The 19,537-nt window shown below is 34.8% G+C and overlaps 1 protein-coding gene across 1 annotated transcript in view; it reads right to left on the bottom strand.

Annotated features, from left to right (window-relative positions):
- The window catches only part of Diaph3 (diaphanous related formin 3), a 523,261-nt gene that overhangs the window by 271,050 nt on the left and 232,674 nt on the right, over window positions 1-19,537 (bottom strand). Inside the window, exon 18 of the mRNA XM_023702376.1 lies at window positions 1,118-1,213. Within this exon, the coding sequence (XP_023558144.1) occupies window positions 1,118-1,213 (96 nt within the window). The remainder of the gene's footprint in view (window positions 1-1,117; window positions 1,214-19,537) is intronic.

Genomic DNA, 19,537 nt, shown 5'->3' with positions numbered 1-19,537 from the left:
TCACTGCTTCAGGGGACCTTAACAGGCCCACACTATAGAAAGAGAAGACTCTGGCAGAGTGAAGATCATAGTGAAGATAAGAGGGATTCATTTCCAAACCTTTCCAAAATGAATGCCTACCTTTGTACATATTCTCTTTAAGGAAACTTTTGATCTTTTATTCTCTCATTGGAGAACAATTTTATCCCAATACTTGCTAAAAGCTCACTTGACAGCCAGGGAGATGGCTCAGTAGAATAAACATTTGCCTGGCAAGCGCAAGTGCCTGAGTTCAATCCCAAGTTCCACAAAAAAAAAAAAATAAAAATAAAAAAATTTTAAAAAGCTCACTTGAGGCAAGTTAATAATTGACGCAGACTAAAAGCTATGCTATCTTCTTACCTCTAGCTTCTCCACATTATATCCCTCTTGCACCATCAGAAAAGAGAAAGAGAGAGAGAGAGAGAGAGAGAGAGAGAGAGAGAGAGAGAGAGAGAGACACAGACACAGACACAGAGACAGAGACAGAGAAATAGAGAAAGAGACATCTTAGCTCTTCACAGAACTATGTTTGATGCACTTAAGATGCAGTTAGAAATGACAGAGAAGCAAAATCATTTGCCTTCTTATCTACAGTAATTCAGTCAGGAAGACAGCTCAGCACTATGTATTTCACAGCTCAGCTTTGAAAGGTTAAGATAAAATAATGGAATTTATTTTACTCATCAATTCTATTCCCATTAATATTATAACTTCCTTTTTGTGTGATTAAAATATCACAAACAATAGAGATTCAGAGGCATAAAAGAAATAATTCATTTTTTTCAAAATATGATGTCACTACCTGAGTTTCTTGTCTTTATATTTACACTTTAAAACAAGACTGTATAATATATTCTCATTTCAGTGACGGGAGGTAGAATTTCAAAATAAATCTTGTTCTTATTTTATAATATGCATTAATCTTTTGAAAAGAGTTTAATCTCATAATTTGCATAATGATGAATTATATTTGAATTTATTATGCAAATAACAATAAAATTAAAATAACCATAAAATGAAAAACAAGTCATAAAATAAAATAATTTAAACCATCTACTTATGTTTTGGTAATTTAATAGCACTGAAATATACTTACAAAGATTCTGGGCAATCTTTGAATCCAGAAACTTAAGTTCTTTAATTTTTTTCTTAATAACTTTCTTTTCTTCAAAAACTTCCTCATCTTTTTTTTCTGGAAAATCAAAGATAGAATGATGTTTGGTTCATACGGTATTTATATACAAAAGGATGAAAAGTGAACTGTTTTACATCAAGGATGCACAGTGTTCTAAACCACACAGTTACAAAACAATGAAATGGATTCCAAGACTCAAACTGTTTCAGATAAGTATCTGTGGTTCTTAAGTTACAAAGAGTAAGTGTGCAAAAGTTTAACATGAAAAACAAAAATAGCACTAACAGCACTAATACACACTATAGAAATGAATGCCATCAAGTGTAAGTATATGTGTAGTCTGTTCACTTGAGAAATGTACAGAACACAGTTATAACAATACATTAATCCTTCTCATGACTTGCTGAGTAGCCCTGAAAGTACTAAGCAAACAAAACTGTTTTCTGTTTGACTTATCATGATTGTTTAAAATCATATCTCCATCACAAGTCCAACCTAAGTAGTGAGACCCTGTAGACCCTATACTAAACACATAAAAAATAAAATAAAATCAGATCCCTTATAAAATTTGAATTATAACTAAAAATATATTTTTTAAACTCTTAAAAGTAGTCAAATATTCATAGCCCATTTTAACTCATTAGTCTAAAAAATTCAATAAATTGACTTTATCCTTAAAAAACAATGAGTATATTACATTAAACAACATATGAACAGTATGTTTACAGTAGAGTCAAGCTTACAGGCACAACCAATAACGTGGTTGTGTCAACTTTCTTCTCTCTGGTGTCCATGAACAAGATTTTTTAGTATCAGTCATTCTATAAAATTAGAATTTTTGATGATATCAAGCTGAGAGGGACAAATGTCTAGATAGATATAAACAAATCACTAATATTAAAAAATAATCAGAAAACAATTAAAAACCAACTTCAAGATCTTTTATGTGTCAGATGATATAATTCCATTATTTTCATTTTTCCCACTATTTTTATATCAAAAGGAAGCATAATTATAGGTTTTGCTACAAAGTTTGAGATAAAGGTCAAATTTTCAACTTCTGAAAATATTTATTAGCTAATTTTTGTGTCATTTTGTGTGGAATCAAGCATCAATTTGAACAGATTTTAAACTTCAGATATTAGGTCTCTTTTCTGAGCTACTAATTCTTTTCATGTACCACTCATATGCTACTTGCCACTCTGGCTTAATTATGACAGAGTTGCATATTTTGAGTGATTGTTCATATTATTTTTTATCCTCAAATTTCTATTGTTTTTCTCACTTATTTTCTCACTTCAACTATCAAGTAATTAAAAAGCCAAAATAAAATCCATTGCAAGAGGATTCTAGTTGCAAAGAATTCATAATTAAATCCTGGGAGACTTGACACTTTGACAATTTTCAAACATCCTAATCATGTGATATATACATAAAATATTCATTCAATTTAATACAGTACTCTTTATAAATGTATACATATATATTTAGGTCACTTAAAGAAGTTTAAATTACACTCCTAGTTATTGTGTAAACTTCCAGTAAATTTTTCCATATGTCATCAGTTACTTTTCATTCTTTCATTTTCATAAGAAATATTTCATAACACAAACTAACAAGTATTGTAAGCGGTGTACAGACATCCATAGGGTCAGCAAATTTAATGTCCAATACACATTACTGCAAAATAAATGGAAATTATAATATAGTTATCAAATTGAAAATATATTGAATATTTCAATTTAAAAATTTGACTACAGAAACTTTATTTAACTAAGAAAAATTTTCCCATTAATCCTCCTCCAAATACTTGCCTTCGCTTTTCATTCTGTCAACTTACACTTTTGGAAGCTGTTGTGGAAACAAACACTCTTTAGTCAAACCATCCTGGCTACTTTCATGTCCTAACTTGATTCAAAACATTTACCTTTCTTAGTCATTTAGACTTTGCGGATGAACCAGAAGACCCACAGTGCCACGTTGAGTGAGTAAAGTGGGTGAGAACACACTTCAATGTTTTTCTGAGCCTGCCTTTTCATTAAATGGCAGTAAGGAGCAGCGTTTGTCATAGTTTTTATTGTACCTTGTAAAGACTCATGGAAGAAGATTATCAGAACTGCTTCAGCAAGCAGCAAGAATGATGGGATAAACATGTTCAAAGTGAAGGGAAGTAGTTGCAGTAAAAATTATGGCACTTTGTCTTCTATTGTCATTTTTTAAATTTGAACATTCATGATAAATTTTATTTACATCTTATATACTGGCCATGTTCTGGTAAGAATCAGAAGAGAAGAAAAACACTCTAATCTGTACTTCTCAGAGATAGTCTTTATGGGATGAACCATAATCTAAACAAAAGCTTGAAAGTGAAAATGAATTATCCTTATGAAATTTTGGTGCAGAGAAAGAGGACAGAGATCACTGAAGGCTTGAAGTTGTAAAGGTGTGAGAATTGAAAGGGTACAAAGCCACATGAGGACAGGAAGAACAAAGAATGCTGAATGGAAATAAATGGCCCCAAACATGAATCAGGCACCTCATAACGCAGGACCTTTTATATTAGAAGAAGAATGCATTTCATTCTCAGAGTCCTAAGGAACCACTGAAGATTGAAGTGCCTTATGAGAAGCATTAAGACAATTACATTTTAGGAAAAATTGAGGTGACTGAAAGTGACTGCAAAGTGGCAAAAACAAAGATAAGGGCAAAAGAGAAAAACGACTATAACCTGAGAAGGAGAAAATGGTGCCCTCACCAAGAGCAACAGGAATAGAGAGAAGAGATTTGCTTCCAAAGTAGAATCTAACATGGATACTGAACTAGTAAGTGGTTGGACTATTAAAAGTTCAACAGCAACAACAAAAAAACAAACAAACAAAAACAAAGCCATATAATGAGCTACTGCAAATCCGTAAAAATGCTAGGTAAGCTGCTGATAAAGCAGCATCTAAATAATGCCAGCTCCCACGGTTCTTGGATGGTCCACATGTTGGAAGCCTGGTGATGTTACACGGTGGAGAGACAGCTAGGAGGTAAAGGCAGTGTTAGTCTTTCAGGGGCATTCCCTGGGAAGGAACTGAGATAGTGGTTAGAATGCCCTGGTCAGTTTTTATGAGAGGATTATTATAAAAGAGCAAAAAATGGCCCTTCCCCAAACAAATTTCTCTCTGGCTGCTCCTTATACATAATCCCTTTGCGATCCCATGCAGCATATGGTCTTTATTGGAGCTGGGCAGGTGCTGGAAACATACAACATGCTGCGGTATCTGCAGAAATTCGAGCTAAAAAGGCCTCTTACAAATTACAAAGCTTCATTATTTTGCTACAGCAGTAGCAAACAAACATATAGCAACAATAAAAAGGATTTATTAAAAGAAATAAGAATACAGGAGAACAGTTAGTGGAACAAAAGTTTTTACACAAAACACAGCTTCAGTTTTCCATGCTGACGATATCTGTGTCCCTGCGAGGAAGGTAGGACTGAACTCCTGACGTCAGGCTCTGCACGGCTCAACCATGAGGACAGGGACACTGTACTCCAAGAGATGTTATGCAAGTAAAACACAGAATGAGACAGTAATCACTTTCACATCAGCCTCCCTGCACACTGACAGAGAAATCAGGAAAAGAATTAAGAGTGCATAAGCACAACTCAGCCATGAGCAGGGAAGCAAACTTCAGAGGCATTCCATCCACTGGCGGAGATCCTCTTCTAAAGCCAGTACAAAATACCCATTTGCTTCCAGACTAAATTTTCTCACGTATATCATAAAACTCTGAATCTTAAGGTCAGACTACCGGTGCCATCACACTAGCGATATGGCTATTTAGCCATAGATGTATGTGTTTAATCTTACTTCCTAGAGATGCTGTGTTAGACTCCATTTTTCCAAGAGAAGATTAATGCTGTCCAGGAACTGTTCGGATCACTAACAGCATATGCCACATTTTATAAGGGTTTTATGTCAGAATGAAGCCTAAGATGACAAAACTCTGCCAAAAGCCCTGAACTGAGAAAGTCTTTTAAAATTATATTTTCAAAGTTTCAAAAACAGCAGTAAAATCATATAAAGAATCACCTTTTAAAATATTTTACTTCATACTAAATTTTCCATTAAAAATTATAGTTTCATAAAACATGGTTATATATCTTACTGCAGTTTCATTTTCTATTATAAGCAGATTGATTTAAAATGTGAATTCCATATAATCTTTATCATATATTATTTTGCATGATATAAGCAGATTGACTTAAAATGTGATTCCATATAATATTTACCATATATTATTCTAGCATTAGAGAAAACCTAAAAGTACTCACTTCTAAATGTATAAGAAGCTAGCAGAAGAAGAACTAATAAAAAACTTTTCTCTTTCCATAATCAAGCATTCTAAATCAGCAAATGCTGCCATTAATTGTTGAATACCTTTTGCTTGATGCTCCTTTAGTTAAATGTATCTTACAACACAGTATTTTAGAAATATAAAGCATTTTAAATTTTGCTGGAACTCAACACAAGTGTTATAAAATCTACATTCTTGTGTTTATAATAATTGTTAAGATTATTATACTGGCTTTGAAAGGATGAAAAGTACATCTGATTAAATAAGCAAGCATTTCTTGTAATAGAAAGAAGCCAATAAATTCATTTCAACTACAGAAAAAGACAGACTGGGCATGGTGGTGCCCACCTGTAATCCCAGTGCTTGGGAGGCTGAAAACAGGAGGATCACTACGAGTCTGTTTTGTGTAGTGAGACCCTGTAGACCCTGTACTAATAAATACATTTAAAAAAAAAAAAAAGAATTAGGAGCTTCAACTACAGAAAAAGAAAAAATAATTTACTTAGGACATGAAAATTATGAGGTGTCAAGTCTTCAAATGTAATTAAGTCAGGGTGGGGAGATTTCTATGAATTACTGGCATTAGTACTATTGATTTATTTCTTGCTTTCTAGCAATTGAGAGGCTAATAAAGAGGATCAAAAATGTATACATTTTAGAAGTTGAAAAGTCCTTGAATATATACTTCAGCCTCTCCTGTAGATGAGTGGCTCTAAGAACAGAGAAAATAAGTTACTCCTCTAAGATCACACAGAGAGCTTGGCTATGACCCAATCTGAGACAAGGCCACTGGGGACCACACTTGGCCTAGAGCAGCCTCTGAGACAGGGAATCTGCATGAGGAAAGCACTCAGGAACCACGGACAGGGAAAGAAGACTCACGTTGTCATCTACACTGGATCCAATAACCCCTTGATGTACACACTTACTGAGAGAGGGACTGGGAAGGTGAGGAGGAATGAGGTGAAAAAAGAAATACTTGGCACCTATGAAACACAATGACAGGATTCAAAGCTTTGAGAAAACATAGTTCCAAATGGCAGGTCAAGAGTTTACCCATTACCACCCATCAAATGGTGGATAAATTTGGATACAGTTTACTTACTCAGTTGTACAGTGTAAGAAGAATGATAGCCTACAAGGCCAGAATCTAAGAAGAGGCAAAAAGGTGAAAAAGAAAAAAACAGATTTCTGACAATTAACATTATTGGTAGTTTTGATGGCATTATGTGGTTTCAGAGATTTAGGTAGCTTGGAGGCAGAAGATATGGAATACATAAGAAAAAGAAGTGTTAAAAAATTGGAATGATTCATTTTTAATTTGGCAATCTATTCTTGGCAATATATCACAGTAAATGCTTTAGTAGTGAAAACCTTAATTGCATAAATTGTTTTAGTCATATCTAGTCTGTCAAACCCAGTTTTAATATTTCTAGGCACATAAACAGCTATGTACTCAACTGCATTGAAAATAATCAGGAATCAGAGGAGAAACAGATAGACTGTTTTTCTATTCAAATAGTAATATATGACTGCCATAACTAATCAGGGTATTTTACTAGCAAAAGGCAGTGTGTTTAACAATTCAAGGCTAAGAATTACACAATACTTAGGAAGAGTGACTGAAGAACTAAATAAAATTTTGGAGAACAGATTATTTCAACGATGGTAATCATCAAAAGTACAGCACATAAATGTCTTTGTGTGACATTCTACTTTAGCAATGTCACAAAATAGTCTTGAAAGCTTTATAACTCAATTTTAAATGAATAAGGATTATACAATTTAATAAGCAATTAATTAAAGTTACAATAAATTTTTTCCATGTACAAAATAATCACTCAGGCATTAGAAATATACCTTCATGTATATGCCTAAAGTGATAATGATATCAAAAAACTTGATCTATAGAATGTTTCACCATCACTCTTCCCATAACTTTCCCCTAATAAGCCAATCAAAACGTTATATAAAAACTGCTGAGTCCCTCACAAAGATGTTCTCAATAAAGAAAACTAGCAATGTTGCCCATTTCAAAAGCATTAAACACAAAAATTAGTCAAATTTTTGGCCACCTCTTTTATGTGTATATATCTCTTAAACCTAAGATGAAGAAGAAAAACAATTCAAGTCAAATAAACTATCACCCTTCAAACTTACACATTAAGTAAATTTAAACTTCAAAGGTATGCATTAGGGAAGAACAATTATTCTGAGAAACATAATCCTATTTCTCATCTAAACCTTATTGTTAAATACATTATTTACAAATGAGATAAGATTTAATCAAATGAATCTAAAGTCTAAGCAGAAAAACTAAAAGTATTCAAAACAGTTGAAAGAAAACTGAATTCAGTAGTCGCATGATCTTAGTTAGCTTATCACAACTACTCAAAACAATATTCCATACTTTCAATCATATATATAATATATACATAAATACATATATTAAACATTTAAAAACTATAAGAATTTTTCTAGAATTTATTCCCTTTAATAAAAAATTTCCTGAAAGTTGACCTTTCCCCTATCATGGAATAATAAGTGAATACATCAAAAGTAATTTTCACTAAACATTGTTTTCACCAGTTTGACATTTTTCCATGTATACTTGGATAAAGTAGAAATATATTTCAGGTTAAAAAAAATTAAAATTCCAAAGCACACTCTGGAAGTTAACACATGACATGCGAATGCCTACACAGGAGAATGTATTAATAAAGGAGAAAAAAAATGTATTATAAAAAGAATGAGAACTCAATGCACATTCCTAATTCAAAGAAGGATTAGATGCAAATAAAGATACAGGAAATTCAGGATAGCTAGTATGCTATAAAACCAAAAGTCTTAATAAGTCAACTTATGGCTAAGTATATTCACTGTACTAAGCAATTTGAGACTAGAAAAGTAATATTAAACAGTCAACAGATACCCTTGGCATGGAATAGTGTGGGTAAACCAGAACATGTAGTATCATTAAAGTGGCCAAACTATTGTCTTGTAAGTGATAGAAGAGATGTGACCACATGAAGAAATAACTGTTACTACAAAATACCAAACAAAATTCTACTGACAATAAAATAAGCTTAAGAAATGTTATAATAAACATACTATACAAAGACAGCATACTTCTTTTTGTGGGGGATTCTTTTACTTGTGCAAAAACCCATTCGGAGTATAGGATGCAACACACATTTCACATTAACATTTCATTTCATATTAGGAAAAATGAAATTCTGATAATTTCCTGAGTCACAAGAACCACTGACTTATCTCTAGACATGTGTGGTCACTGCAACTTGAGCATTTGTCAAAGATGGGAAGTTGAATTTGTTCTATATTCCACGCAACATTTGTTATCCAGGCTTTCTGGTAAGTAGTTGTCACGGTTTGTGTCTAGTTGTCCCTCCATAGCCTCAGGAAGTCATGGGATGATGGACTTCTACAGTTTGTAATTAATTCATGATCCAATGCTGGGATTATGAATATAAGTGCTACACCCATCCTGGGGCAAATTGGCTGAATGCAATATAAGGAAGGGACAGTGGCTTGCTAGCTGCTGCCACCTCTGCCCCTCCCTTTCCCCTCTTGCTGTTTTGCTTATAAGTGACAGAAGAGATGTGACCACATGAAGAAATAACTATTACTCCAAAATACCGAACAGAATTCTACTGATAGTAAAATAAACTTTAAAAATGTTATAATAAACATACTGTACAAAGACAACATGCTTCTATTAGTCCGAGGTGAGTAGTAAGACCTGTACCAAATACATAAATGGAAAGAGAAAAAAAAAAAAAAAAAGAAAGAAAAGAAACAGATATTTTTGTATCTGGGCTACTTTTTTTTCTATATAGATCTTGTGGTACTTGGACCTTCTAAAACCATACAATACAGCTGGCTCACCCAAGCACCCTGCTTCTACTACCTTTCCAGCTGCAATCCAAGTGTCCCACAATATCTCCCACTAGAAGATAGAGGTTATATCTAAGAAAAGGCTGTATTAAGTGATATTTTCAGTATAATGAAGATCTTTACATGGCAAAGAGAAAGTAGGGAGTTAGTGCATAATGAGTACAGTGAGTGTGAACTGGGAAAAACAAAAAAATTCTGGAGATGAAAGGTGGCAACAGCTGCAAGACAGTGTGAATGTGCTTAATGCCACAGAAAAACAGTGCAATTAAAATTAATCAAAATCGTATGTTATGGTTATTTAACCATAATTTTTTAAATATAAGAAATTATCTTTATAAGGAGGGTTCATTCAAAAACTTTTTTTCTTTCACAATTCTTGATCTGAAAATGTACATAGGCATGAGTAAATATTTTGCATTTTTCAATGAAGACATAAAATCTAAGTGACCATAAAATTCACAAACCACAGTAAAATGGCATCATTTAAAATATATGTAGGCTTTCTCAAGAGCTGTTAAAGGTCACAGATAGCACTCATTAAATACGTAATACACCCCTCTCACACATATTGCTTACCAGATTATAATGGCTCAGAGCATGCCATTACAGAAGCTTCCTCTGCTACCATTCACCCAGCATTACTTTTCCAAATTGTTAGACAACTGAGTATTTCAAGAACATAGACACATTCTCAGCTCTCAGACTTCTAAGGAAATGGTAGCCCACATCAACAATTTTCCCATGTCTTGTATTTCAAGAAAAGACAAATCTCATACTCTCTCTCCACTTCCTTTACCTCTACTTTAAAAGATCAAGCACAGGAGTATAGATCTCCCACCTTTAATCTCTTTCCTTTCTAAGAGTTTGTGGATTCCTTCTTTCTAAAGAAAGTCTGGCATTTTCCTACACCACAACTGACTCTCTTTAGCTCCATACAGACTGCCAACATATAAAAGAAGTATATTCTGAAAAGGGAATCTAAGTTGGCCTTTGGCTTTAGCCACAAACCATTTACTCAGGCAAACAAAGGCTTGAGTAGTTAATTTGGTATATTCAGGTAAAGACCAAGTTAGTAATAATATGGTCCCTGAAACTCCTTTCTTGTGAATCCACATTTTACCACAGGGAAAATAGAGAGCTAAACCAAGTCAGAGTTCAGAAATTCCTGAATGATCTGTAATCGCCAAAGCCCTCCAAAAACACCCACGACAAACACTGCACTTCTTTCCTGATATCTTTATTTATACATACAGACTTTTTATACAGTCACAATTTCCCATTGTCTTCTAGCTTGCCTCTGCAAAACCATCTTAATTCAGTATACTGACCAAATCTGCTCTATAAAGAAAACAGTATAGTATTTAATACAACCATTCTGTGAAAGGGGAAGAGAGGGAAACTTTCATTAATGTCAATGTGCTTATTAGAAAATAAGAGTTAAACTTTAAACTCAATTACTTCATAATTATTTTGGTTCACCTGACACCTGGGCAGAGCATTAAAACATCTTTGTAGGAAAGCATCTTTGCAGGAACTAAGGTATTCCTAACTGTAAACTCCCCAAACTAATTAAAAATTACCTCAAGTTTAAACATCTGATGAAAATGTCAGAGGGTAAAAGTTAATGTTCAGAAGACATACATCAATAAGCCAATGCAGAAAAAAAAGGTAATGTTAAAGAGACCAATACGGTTGACATCTAGGAATGTCTATTAATTGCGACTCTGGCACAGTTAAAATTTCTAATCTTTAAAATCTTTTAATAAATCACACTGATATGACTAAAATTAATTTAATTCATGCCACAGATCTCAAGTCTATTATTTCATATGATTGCATTTCGAAAAACATCAGATCTTTTCTCCCCCAATTAAAATGAACAGTAGAAAAAAACATTTAATTTAAAAAAAAAAAACTCATTCTACAATATGAAAACTCAAGCACAGAGGTGCAAGGGCCCAGCAAACAGCCGCAAGGCTTTGGATTCCCCTTCCTGTGCTTACTCCACCCTGGCAGTTGTGCTCCTGTCTGCTCCATCAGTGCACAGTGCAAATGTGGTGACACAACAGAAAGGAGTTAAAGGCACGATGATTAAGATTCACTCTTCTGGGGCTGGGGAGGTGGCTTAGTGAAATAAGCACTTCCCTGGCAAGCGCTAGGGCCTGAGTTCAATCCCCAGTTCCACCAAAAAAAAAAAAAAAAAAACAACCAAGATTCACTCTTCTCTTAAAGTAGAACCTGATATTAACTGAAGAGGAATTTTTTCTCCCCTTTCCTGAATTTTTCTCTGTAGCCTTGTCATCTCAGGATCAGGGGAATTTATTTCTTCTGAGGAAGATGAAATACTTTTAGAATAAAGAGGCCATTCCTCAGCACCAAGTAAAAAAGTAAGTCTATCTTATTATCTGCAGTGAACTAGCAGCATTGAAAGCTATATTCAATTGTAAGAGCTATAAGAGAAAAAAATCGCAAAAAAAAAAAAAAAAAACTAACAAACTCACAAAACTTTCCTTTAACTATACAAAACTGAGGACAAGGTCCTACGATAGGGAGTGAACAGTTACAGAGTACAGGATAGTTCCAGACACAAAGGCCCTTTGTGGACAGAGAGAGCTTGCAGAGGGCCTGACAGAGAGCAGGATTTAGATGCAGTCCCATAGGATGTGCTCCTCTCTCTGCCCACCACATAAACATGAGCTTGGGCAGAGGTATCTCTCTCATTAGCAACATCCTGCAAAATCAGAAAGAGAGAGACACAAGGCACATACGTGAAAGAATAGCTTGCTAGGTCATAAAGGGAGAGGCAGGCATGCAAGTGCTAAAAAGATAAGTGGACCTGAGTTCAGAAACACGTACTACAACATATTAAATTTTTCAAACGACTGAGAAATTCCTCTGAGAGAAAAATTCTCCTGCAATGCCACTGGGGGGAAGAAGTCTGAACAAGTAGCAAATATATATTTCAAATATTAAGGAATAAGGCAGAGGGAACGGACTACAAAGGAAAATCTTTCTTCTAAATATGTACACGCAAATGTCCAAAGGGAATGTGACACAAGATATACATTCTCATTGACCTATATAATACTTTAGCACAATTCATCAAGTTGCAAATCTTTGCCCCATATTCAGCCTTCTTTACTAGTTACTGGTACTCAGAATGCTTTCTCAGCTTTTTACAAGCTTCTATTGCTAAGCCTGAGGAAGATATATGCAACTTTTCACTTCATCAATTGCTTCCCTCCTCACACTTGAGCAAACATTCTTCAGGGTAACTATTACACAGATTTCCTTCATTACAAATGGGTGTCCCTTTTGATCACAGGCACCATTTGGAATAATTAACTATCAAATATATTGCCTTTAGAATGGAGTTTACTGAATTAATGGAACCCTATGTATGGAATATACTTCATATAAATTTCTTTCACTTTGGAAAGCTAAGGTCATTTCTGAACTGTGATTATTTAAAAATAAAATGAATGCCTCACATGTCTTGTTGTGACTTTTCAGATTTTTTATACTGACAGGCAAATACCCTTGTAACTATTTGCTTATATATAAAATAAATAAAGATTATCACTTCAGCTAATTGCTTATTCTGGACTTTCTTTTAGGAAAATTAATTTTCTAAATTCATTATAAAGTAATTCAAACTATATACAAGGGTATAAAAAAACAAAAGTCTTCCCCAACTAAAACAAATACTGTCCTAAGGAAACCATTGATAATAATCATGATTGTTAACAAAGGCTATCACTGGTGGCATTGCAAAAGGCTAGACATGGGTGTGCATCAAGGGCTACTGAACAACAAAAGGATGAATAAACATACAAAAATACAGATTTTTCTAATAATCAAGTGAACTCATATGGATTTTTATTCTATTTAACACAGTAATAAATCCTGTATACATTTTCATGCCCATATATAGAGATGGACCGCATTATTTTTAATACTTCATATTATATCAGCTGATAACATAATTTGCCTAAAGCAGCAGAATTTTCCTTACAGGTGAGAAATTAAGTTGTTCTGCTACTGAAACTATTCTGAAATGAACATTCTTACATTTTCCCACACATAGACATTTGCTGAGTTTATATCTCAAATGACTGTTATAATCTCATTCCCTAATGAGACAAATATGATCAGTTCATCACCACTGCACAGTTGTAAGCCTGAATACTATGGGCTTTATGGTATACATTACATTTATTTCATACTTTACTTCTTAATCTTAAGATCAGCAGCTTCACAGAACTTGAGAATGTCAACTAGAAAGAACTCACGCAGCTGAGAGCTAGATATGTTCACAGACAATGCCAAAATTACCTCCTGAATCTTGACCATTCTCCATTCTTATGCTCAAGTTTCCTGAATGAGAACACCAGGACCAAGAAACGCTTTCTAGTTAGAGCAAGGGCAGCAGCTACAACTATCGGGTTTCTCAACACAGAGCTCCCCACCAGGGCTCCCTTGGGGCTCTACAGATCATCTCAAGCTGCCTCATTCGTTCACTCACACATTCATGCATTCATTTATTCTATCGCGAATGAGTTAGGCTCTGCATGGATGGACATAAAAAAAGTAAAACACATCACTTGTTCTTTTAAAAACTTTGAAAATGGAACAATAAGGTGTGTGAGGATAAAATTATACAACAATATGTCACTCATATAAAGGGAAAAGTATTACAGAGGTCAAGCATCTTTTGATATTTATCCTATCAGAAGCCCTGTGAAAGAGTTTATGAAAGGTTAGTAAATGTTTCAAAGGCTTTATTTTGTCTCAATTCTTTGAGGCCAATCAAGGCAAAAGATCAATGGAGCACTCTGGACGTTCAAAGAAGCAAAAAATAACATCTCACTAGATGAATCAGAAAAGTCTTCATGGAATAAGTGAAATTAAATTGGGGCATAGAAAGATTAATAGGAAACAGGATCAAATCCTAAATGATTGCAATTGCATTCCTTTCCCTCTCCTCCATGAAAGTCACTTTCTAAAGATAAATAAATATATTTCCATAGACTTATATAAATACAAAGAAAATACACCTCTGAGAAAGTCTCATATAGATTAGACAAAATGGTTTAGTGAAAGAATAAATGAATTCAAAAGCCAAGATAGTCTGGCATATCCAGTATATTTGATGCAAAGCAACTGAAGAACAGAAAGGCTTGTTTCAAAACTTCACACGTGAACTCCTAGTGTTTCTCTAGGATAAAAGACACACCAGTCCTCACTGGGAAGAGCCCTAATGATGTAATTTAAAGACAGATTTACTGCCACCCAAGTCTGTGTGTAGTGAGTTTTGACAGTTTAAATATATGTATTTATCAATGCATAACTGAATCCAAAAAAGACCCGCCAGTGAGACAGCTCAGCGGACTAACGCATCTGCTTAGGCAAGCTTAGGCAAGCACAGAGACTATATAACTCAATCCCAGGCACCATATGCCACTCCAGCCCCTCCCCAGGGCTGCCTGAGCTGGGCAAAGACTCGGGGCATAGTGGCGCATCTATAATCCCAGTGCTGGGGAGGCTGAAAACATGAGGATCATTATGAGTCTGAACTGCATAGTAAGACCTTGAAGTTATCAAATACATTATAAAGAAAAAAAGACCCATACTGAATATTAATTTGTTTCAAATGTGTGAAGGGGAATACAACTCTAGTCCCTCTTTTGAGGAAGGAGATGGAGATCCTGAAAAGAACTTGTTCAGGCTCAGAACTGGCAACTCACCACCTTTAACTTCACCATTCATCTTGCTCGCCAGCCACAATGCCATCATCATCTACATTCCTATGCCCCAATGCTATTCCTATGCTAGAGAGCATTTTTGTAGTGTGACAAGTCTTCTTCTCTCAAAGTCCCTATTGCTGGATTGCCCTTTTCCTTTCAGAAATTATGCATTCATCCTTCCAAACTTCAAAAGTTTCTCTGCAGAACTTCCAAATAATTCAAATCTCAGATCTCAACTTCTTGTCACTGTCTCTGTGACCTAATATGCTCCAGCCACAGGGAACCTCTAATGAATCCTACATTCTCTCCCACTGGAGCATCTGTAAAGATGCTTTTTCCTACTGCTGGAGTGCTCATATCTCAAATTCCTGGCTAGCAAATTCCTATTCTTTTTGTCTTCACTTAAACATAGTGTCATAGGCCTTCAATGGCCACTGTCTCCAATCTAGAATGTATCATCAACCTTGTTCACAGGATATTCAAAACTGTGGTCATTTATCTTAGATTGCCTATTTAAATCCATTTTCTCCATTACATTGTATAACACATGAAGGCAAGATGCATTTGTCTGACTTGGCACTGTGTCCCAGCAAGTAAAAAGAGTTCTTTTCACATGAGAGAGATGCAATACTACTGTGGTTTAACCAAATGATTTACCACAACTGACTCATTATCCAAAACCAGAACCCTGTTTGCTGATAGAGGATAACTGCAATAGAGGCAGTTATCTTAGACATAGTGCTAAGAAGCAGCTTGCCTTGAAAGAATATGATTTGTATATCCAATTTCAGTTGCTGGTCACAAAAAGCTACACTAGTACTAAGATTTCAGCTCTTAATACAATAGCATATTACAGAGCTCTAGAAAATAATGCTTAGGCATGAAGTTGCTAGGTTATATAAGTTGCTCTTTTCTACAGAGGAATAGAGATGTGAGCGTAAGAACTGAAGTACAGGTGCAGCTCCAAGGTGAAATGCTGACCTAGGATAAATGGGCCCCACATTTGGACCACAGCATGACAAGGATAAAATCTACAGTTCAAATATCTTCTATTGTGTTTTTTCAGAACTCAAGGAAAACTTATTAGCATTTACTACAACAATTATAAATTTGATCAGACAAGATCAACAATCTATTAATTCAACTCTGTGTGTGTGTGTGTGTGTGTGTGTGTGTGTGTGTGTGTGTTGGGTCTTATTACGCAGCTTGAACTCACAGTGATCCTCCTGTTTACAGCCCTCCCCCACCCCATGCTGGGATTACAGGTTTGCACCACCATGCCCAGACTCAGTCGGCCTGGGATGGGGCCAGCGCGGCATGTGGTGCCAGGGATTGAACCTTAGCCCCTAGGTAAGCGCTTAGTTTGCTTAGCTATCTTGCTGGCCCTTAATTCAAGTTTTGAAGGCCAGCTTCACACAAAAAATACATTTATGTTAAAAAATAAGTATCAATGGCTGTTACAGTAAGTAGGCAGTGACTTACAGGGAGCTACCTCATAACAAAACACAAATAAGAGAATATTCCTAATAATCAAACAAACCTAATATGTCAGATAATATTTCCATTGGCAAAGGTTTTAAGTTTCTTTATGTACAACTCTCAAAATTTCTATTAAACAATAAAATGATAATGTCAGATATTAGTAACTTCACAATCCTGTGAATACTTAAACATTTCCACTCTTTATACTTCTTTTACCAAACGCAAAGCACTGTGATCTTTACATGCTATTCAGCTAAAATAAGGTAACTGAAAACAAATATCTGTACAGTACTTTACAGCTTGCAAAGCATACATTGTTTTTTATACCATATTCAAAATTTTTGGGAAACGAGAAAAAAGTTTCATCAAAAATACCAAATACTATTTCCTGGATTGCCACTTCTTCAAAAAAAGACATGTATTTCAAGTTCTTTTTCAATAGAGAGCATATGAAATACTATGTTTTCAACAATTTGATCAAAAAATCAACAACAAATGCCAAAATTCATGCAAACACACAAAGACAAGAAAATATGCTGCCACTGAGTACTGTGCTTATCTATTTGGATAATGATTGTATACAATATTTTTAATTTATCATATATACTTAAAATAGCAATTGTGCTAAAAACATAAGTACATAACAGATGTTTTAATGGTATCGTTCCTTGTGTGTTTTCAACTATGCATACAACCAGGCAGAAGTTAAAAATGATACAAAATAGGAAAATGAGAGAATTTGAAAATCTGGTACAAAAGAAAAAAATCAAATTGTAAAATAAAACCAGTGCTAAAATGGTGAGTTGTACTGAGGGGTCAACAACACTATTATTCAGCGAAAATACAGAATTTCCTTTTCGATACCATTTTAATGTTCAACCAAGATCTGTCCATCAGCACCATTTGTTTGTAATCCCTCATCAGAACCCAGTGCCTCATTCTAAACATTCACAGAGAAGAATTCAGAGTCTATCTGCAACCACTTAACCTTCATCAACCAACATTCATGCATGCTCATTAACATTTTTTTCATCCCACTTTTGAGCATGACACAGCTCATACCAGAATAATAACTCGCTGGTAATTGTTCAAGACAACAGCTGGGCAGGCAGAGTGCAGAGGTGAACACTCTCATAGATTATGGGGTACAGTAATGCATTACAATTAGTACAAAGAGTCAATATGCTCATGTTCAATAGTTTTCAAAAGAAGTTAAGAAAGTGTCATAGCACAAACAGCAATCTTCTCTAACTTTAACTCCGGATGGCCCACTGCCTCATTTTCTGAACACATGACTATGCTGAAATAAACCAGTAATTGTCATAGACCCTGTTTACTGTAATACTTCACAAATGGTACATTTGATGCATCTAGACATAATTCACAATTGCAATGTAACTTAAGATTACCAAGAGAGTAGAGTGTCATGTGAAAATTGTGTTGTGTTAAGTTGTTCAAAGTTATTTTTAAAAGAATATACTTTAAAACATCAATTCATATCACAGAAATCTAGAATGACACGTTTTTAAAGTCCTATGCATAAAGAAACTGTATATTTAGTCCAATGCCTCATGCATAGCACCTGTGACACCATTGTACTTCTTTGCCAAAATGCAATACAAATAAAATGAAACTGAAATTATAATGATAAAACTAATTTCTGGGCCAGCGAGATAGCTCAGTGGTCTAAAGCACCTGCTTAGGCAACCTTAGGCAAAAGCGCAGAGACCACGGTTCGATCCATGGCACCACATGCCACACTAGCCCCACCTCCAGGGTGGGCTGAGTTGGCCACAATAAATAAATAAAATAAAATAATTTTTTTAAAAATTTCCATTTATGAAGTAATTTGAATATTGTATCATGCTAGGTGTTCTAATAATACTTAAAGATCTATGATCCCTATTTTTCAGATATGCAAACTGAAGTTATATTTACATTAAAAATTTATCCCCAAAAAAGGAACCATTCTCCACTGCTGGTGAGAAGGGAAACTGGTGTAACCATTATGGAAATCAGTGTGGAGACTCCTTAAAAAACTAGGACTGGAAATCTCATTCAAACCAGCTATCCCCCTACTGGGAATTTTCCCAGAGGAACTGAAAACATCATATCATAGTGATATATGTGAACCTATGTTTACAGAAGCACAATTTGTGATAGTCAAATCTTGGAAACAATTCCTCAGATGAAATGCCCATCACCTGAGGAATGGATGGAAAAGATGTGTGATAAACACAAAGCCTTTATATTCAAATGGATGCCACTTGAAAACACTCATCAGTGAAATAAACCAGACCCACTTGTGTAAATATCGTATAGTCTCCCTGGTGTAAGAACTCAAAAGAAGAAATAAAAATAGAAAGGTATAACACAATTAAAAGGAAAGCAAGAACTTGAGGATTAGACAATGAAGAGAGGGCAAGGAGAAAAGCTAGGAAAGACAGGGGCAAAGCCACAGATTTATACGCACAAGATGGTTAAGGTAATGATCCTGTGAATCTTCAGCAGTTTTTTGAAACTAACAGTAAATTGGTAAGATTCTCACCCTAATATATATGCTGATACCTGTGAACTAAGCAACTGCACTGAAAACAGCAATGTGTAATACTAAGGTCATGCTGGGAATGCCTGTCATTCTGGTCTTCTAAATACATACTGCTTGTCATGTCATACCAATTACTGCCATACAATCTCTTCTTTTTTTTGTTTTTGGCGGATCGGGGTATTGAACTCAGGCCCTTGTGCTTGCCAGGGAAGCACTTATTCTACTGAGCCATCTCCCCGGCCCCACAGTCTCTTAAGTAAATGTTTGTTTTTAAAAACAGGGTAATAAATGAAAACAAGAGACAAGAAAAAACAATGTCATAGGACTGTCCTGCTACAGTGTTGT

Source organism: Octodon degus, unplaced genomic scaffold (assembly GCF_000260255.1).
Source record: "Octodon degus isolate 3935 unplaced genomic scaffold, OctDeg1.0 scaffold00150, whole genome shotgun sequence".
In the NCBI taxonomy this organism is placed as follows: Eukaryota; Metazoa; Chordata; class Mammalia; order Rodentia; family Octodontidae; genus Octodon; species Octodon degus.
This window is presented reverse-complemented; position numbering and strand designations above follow the sequence as displayed.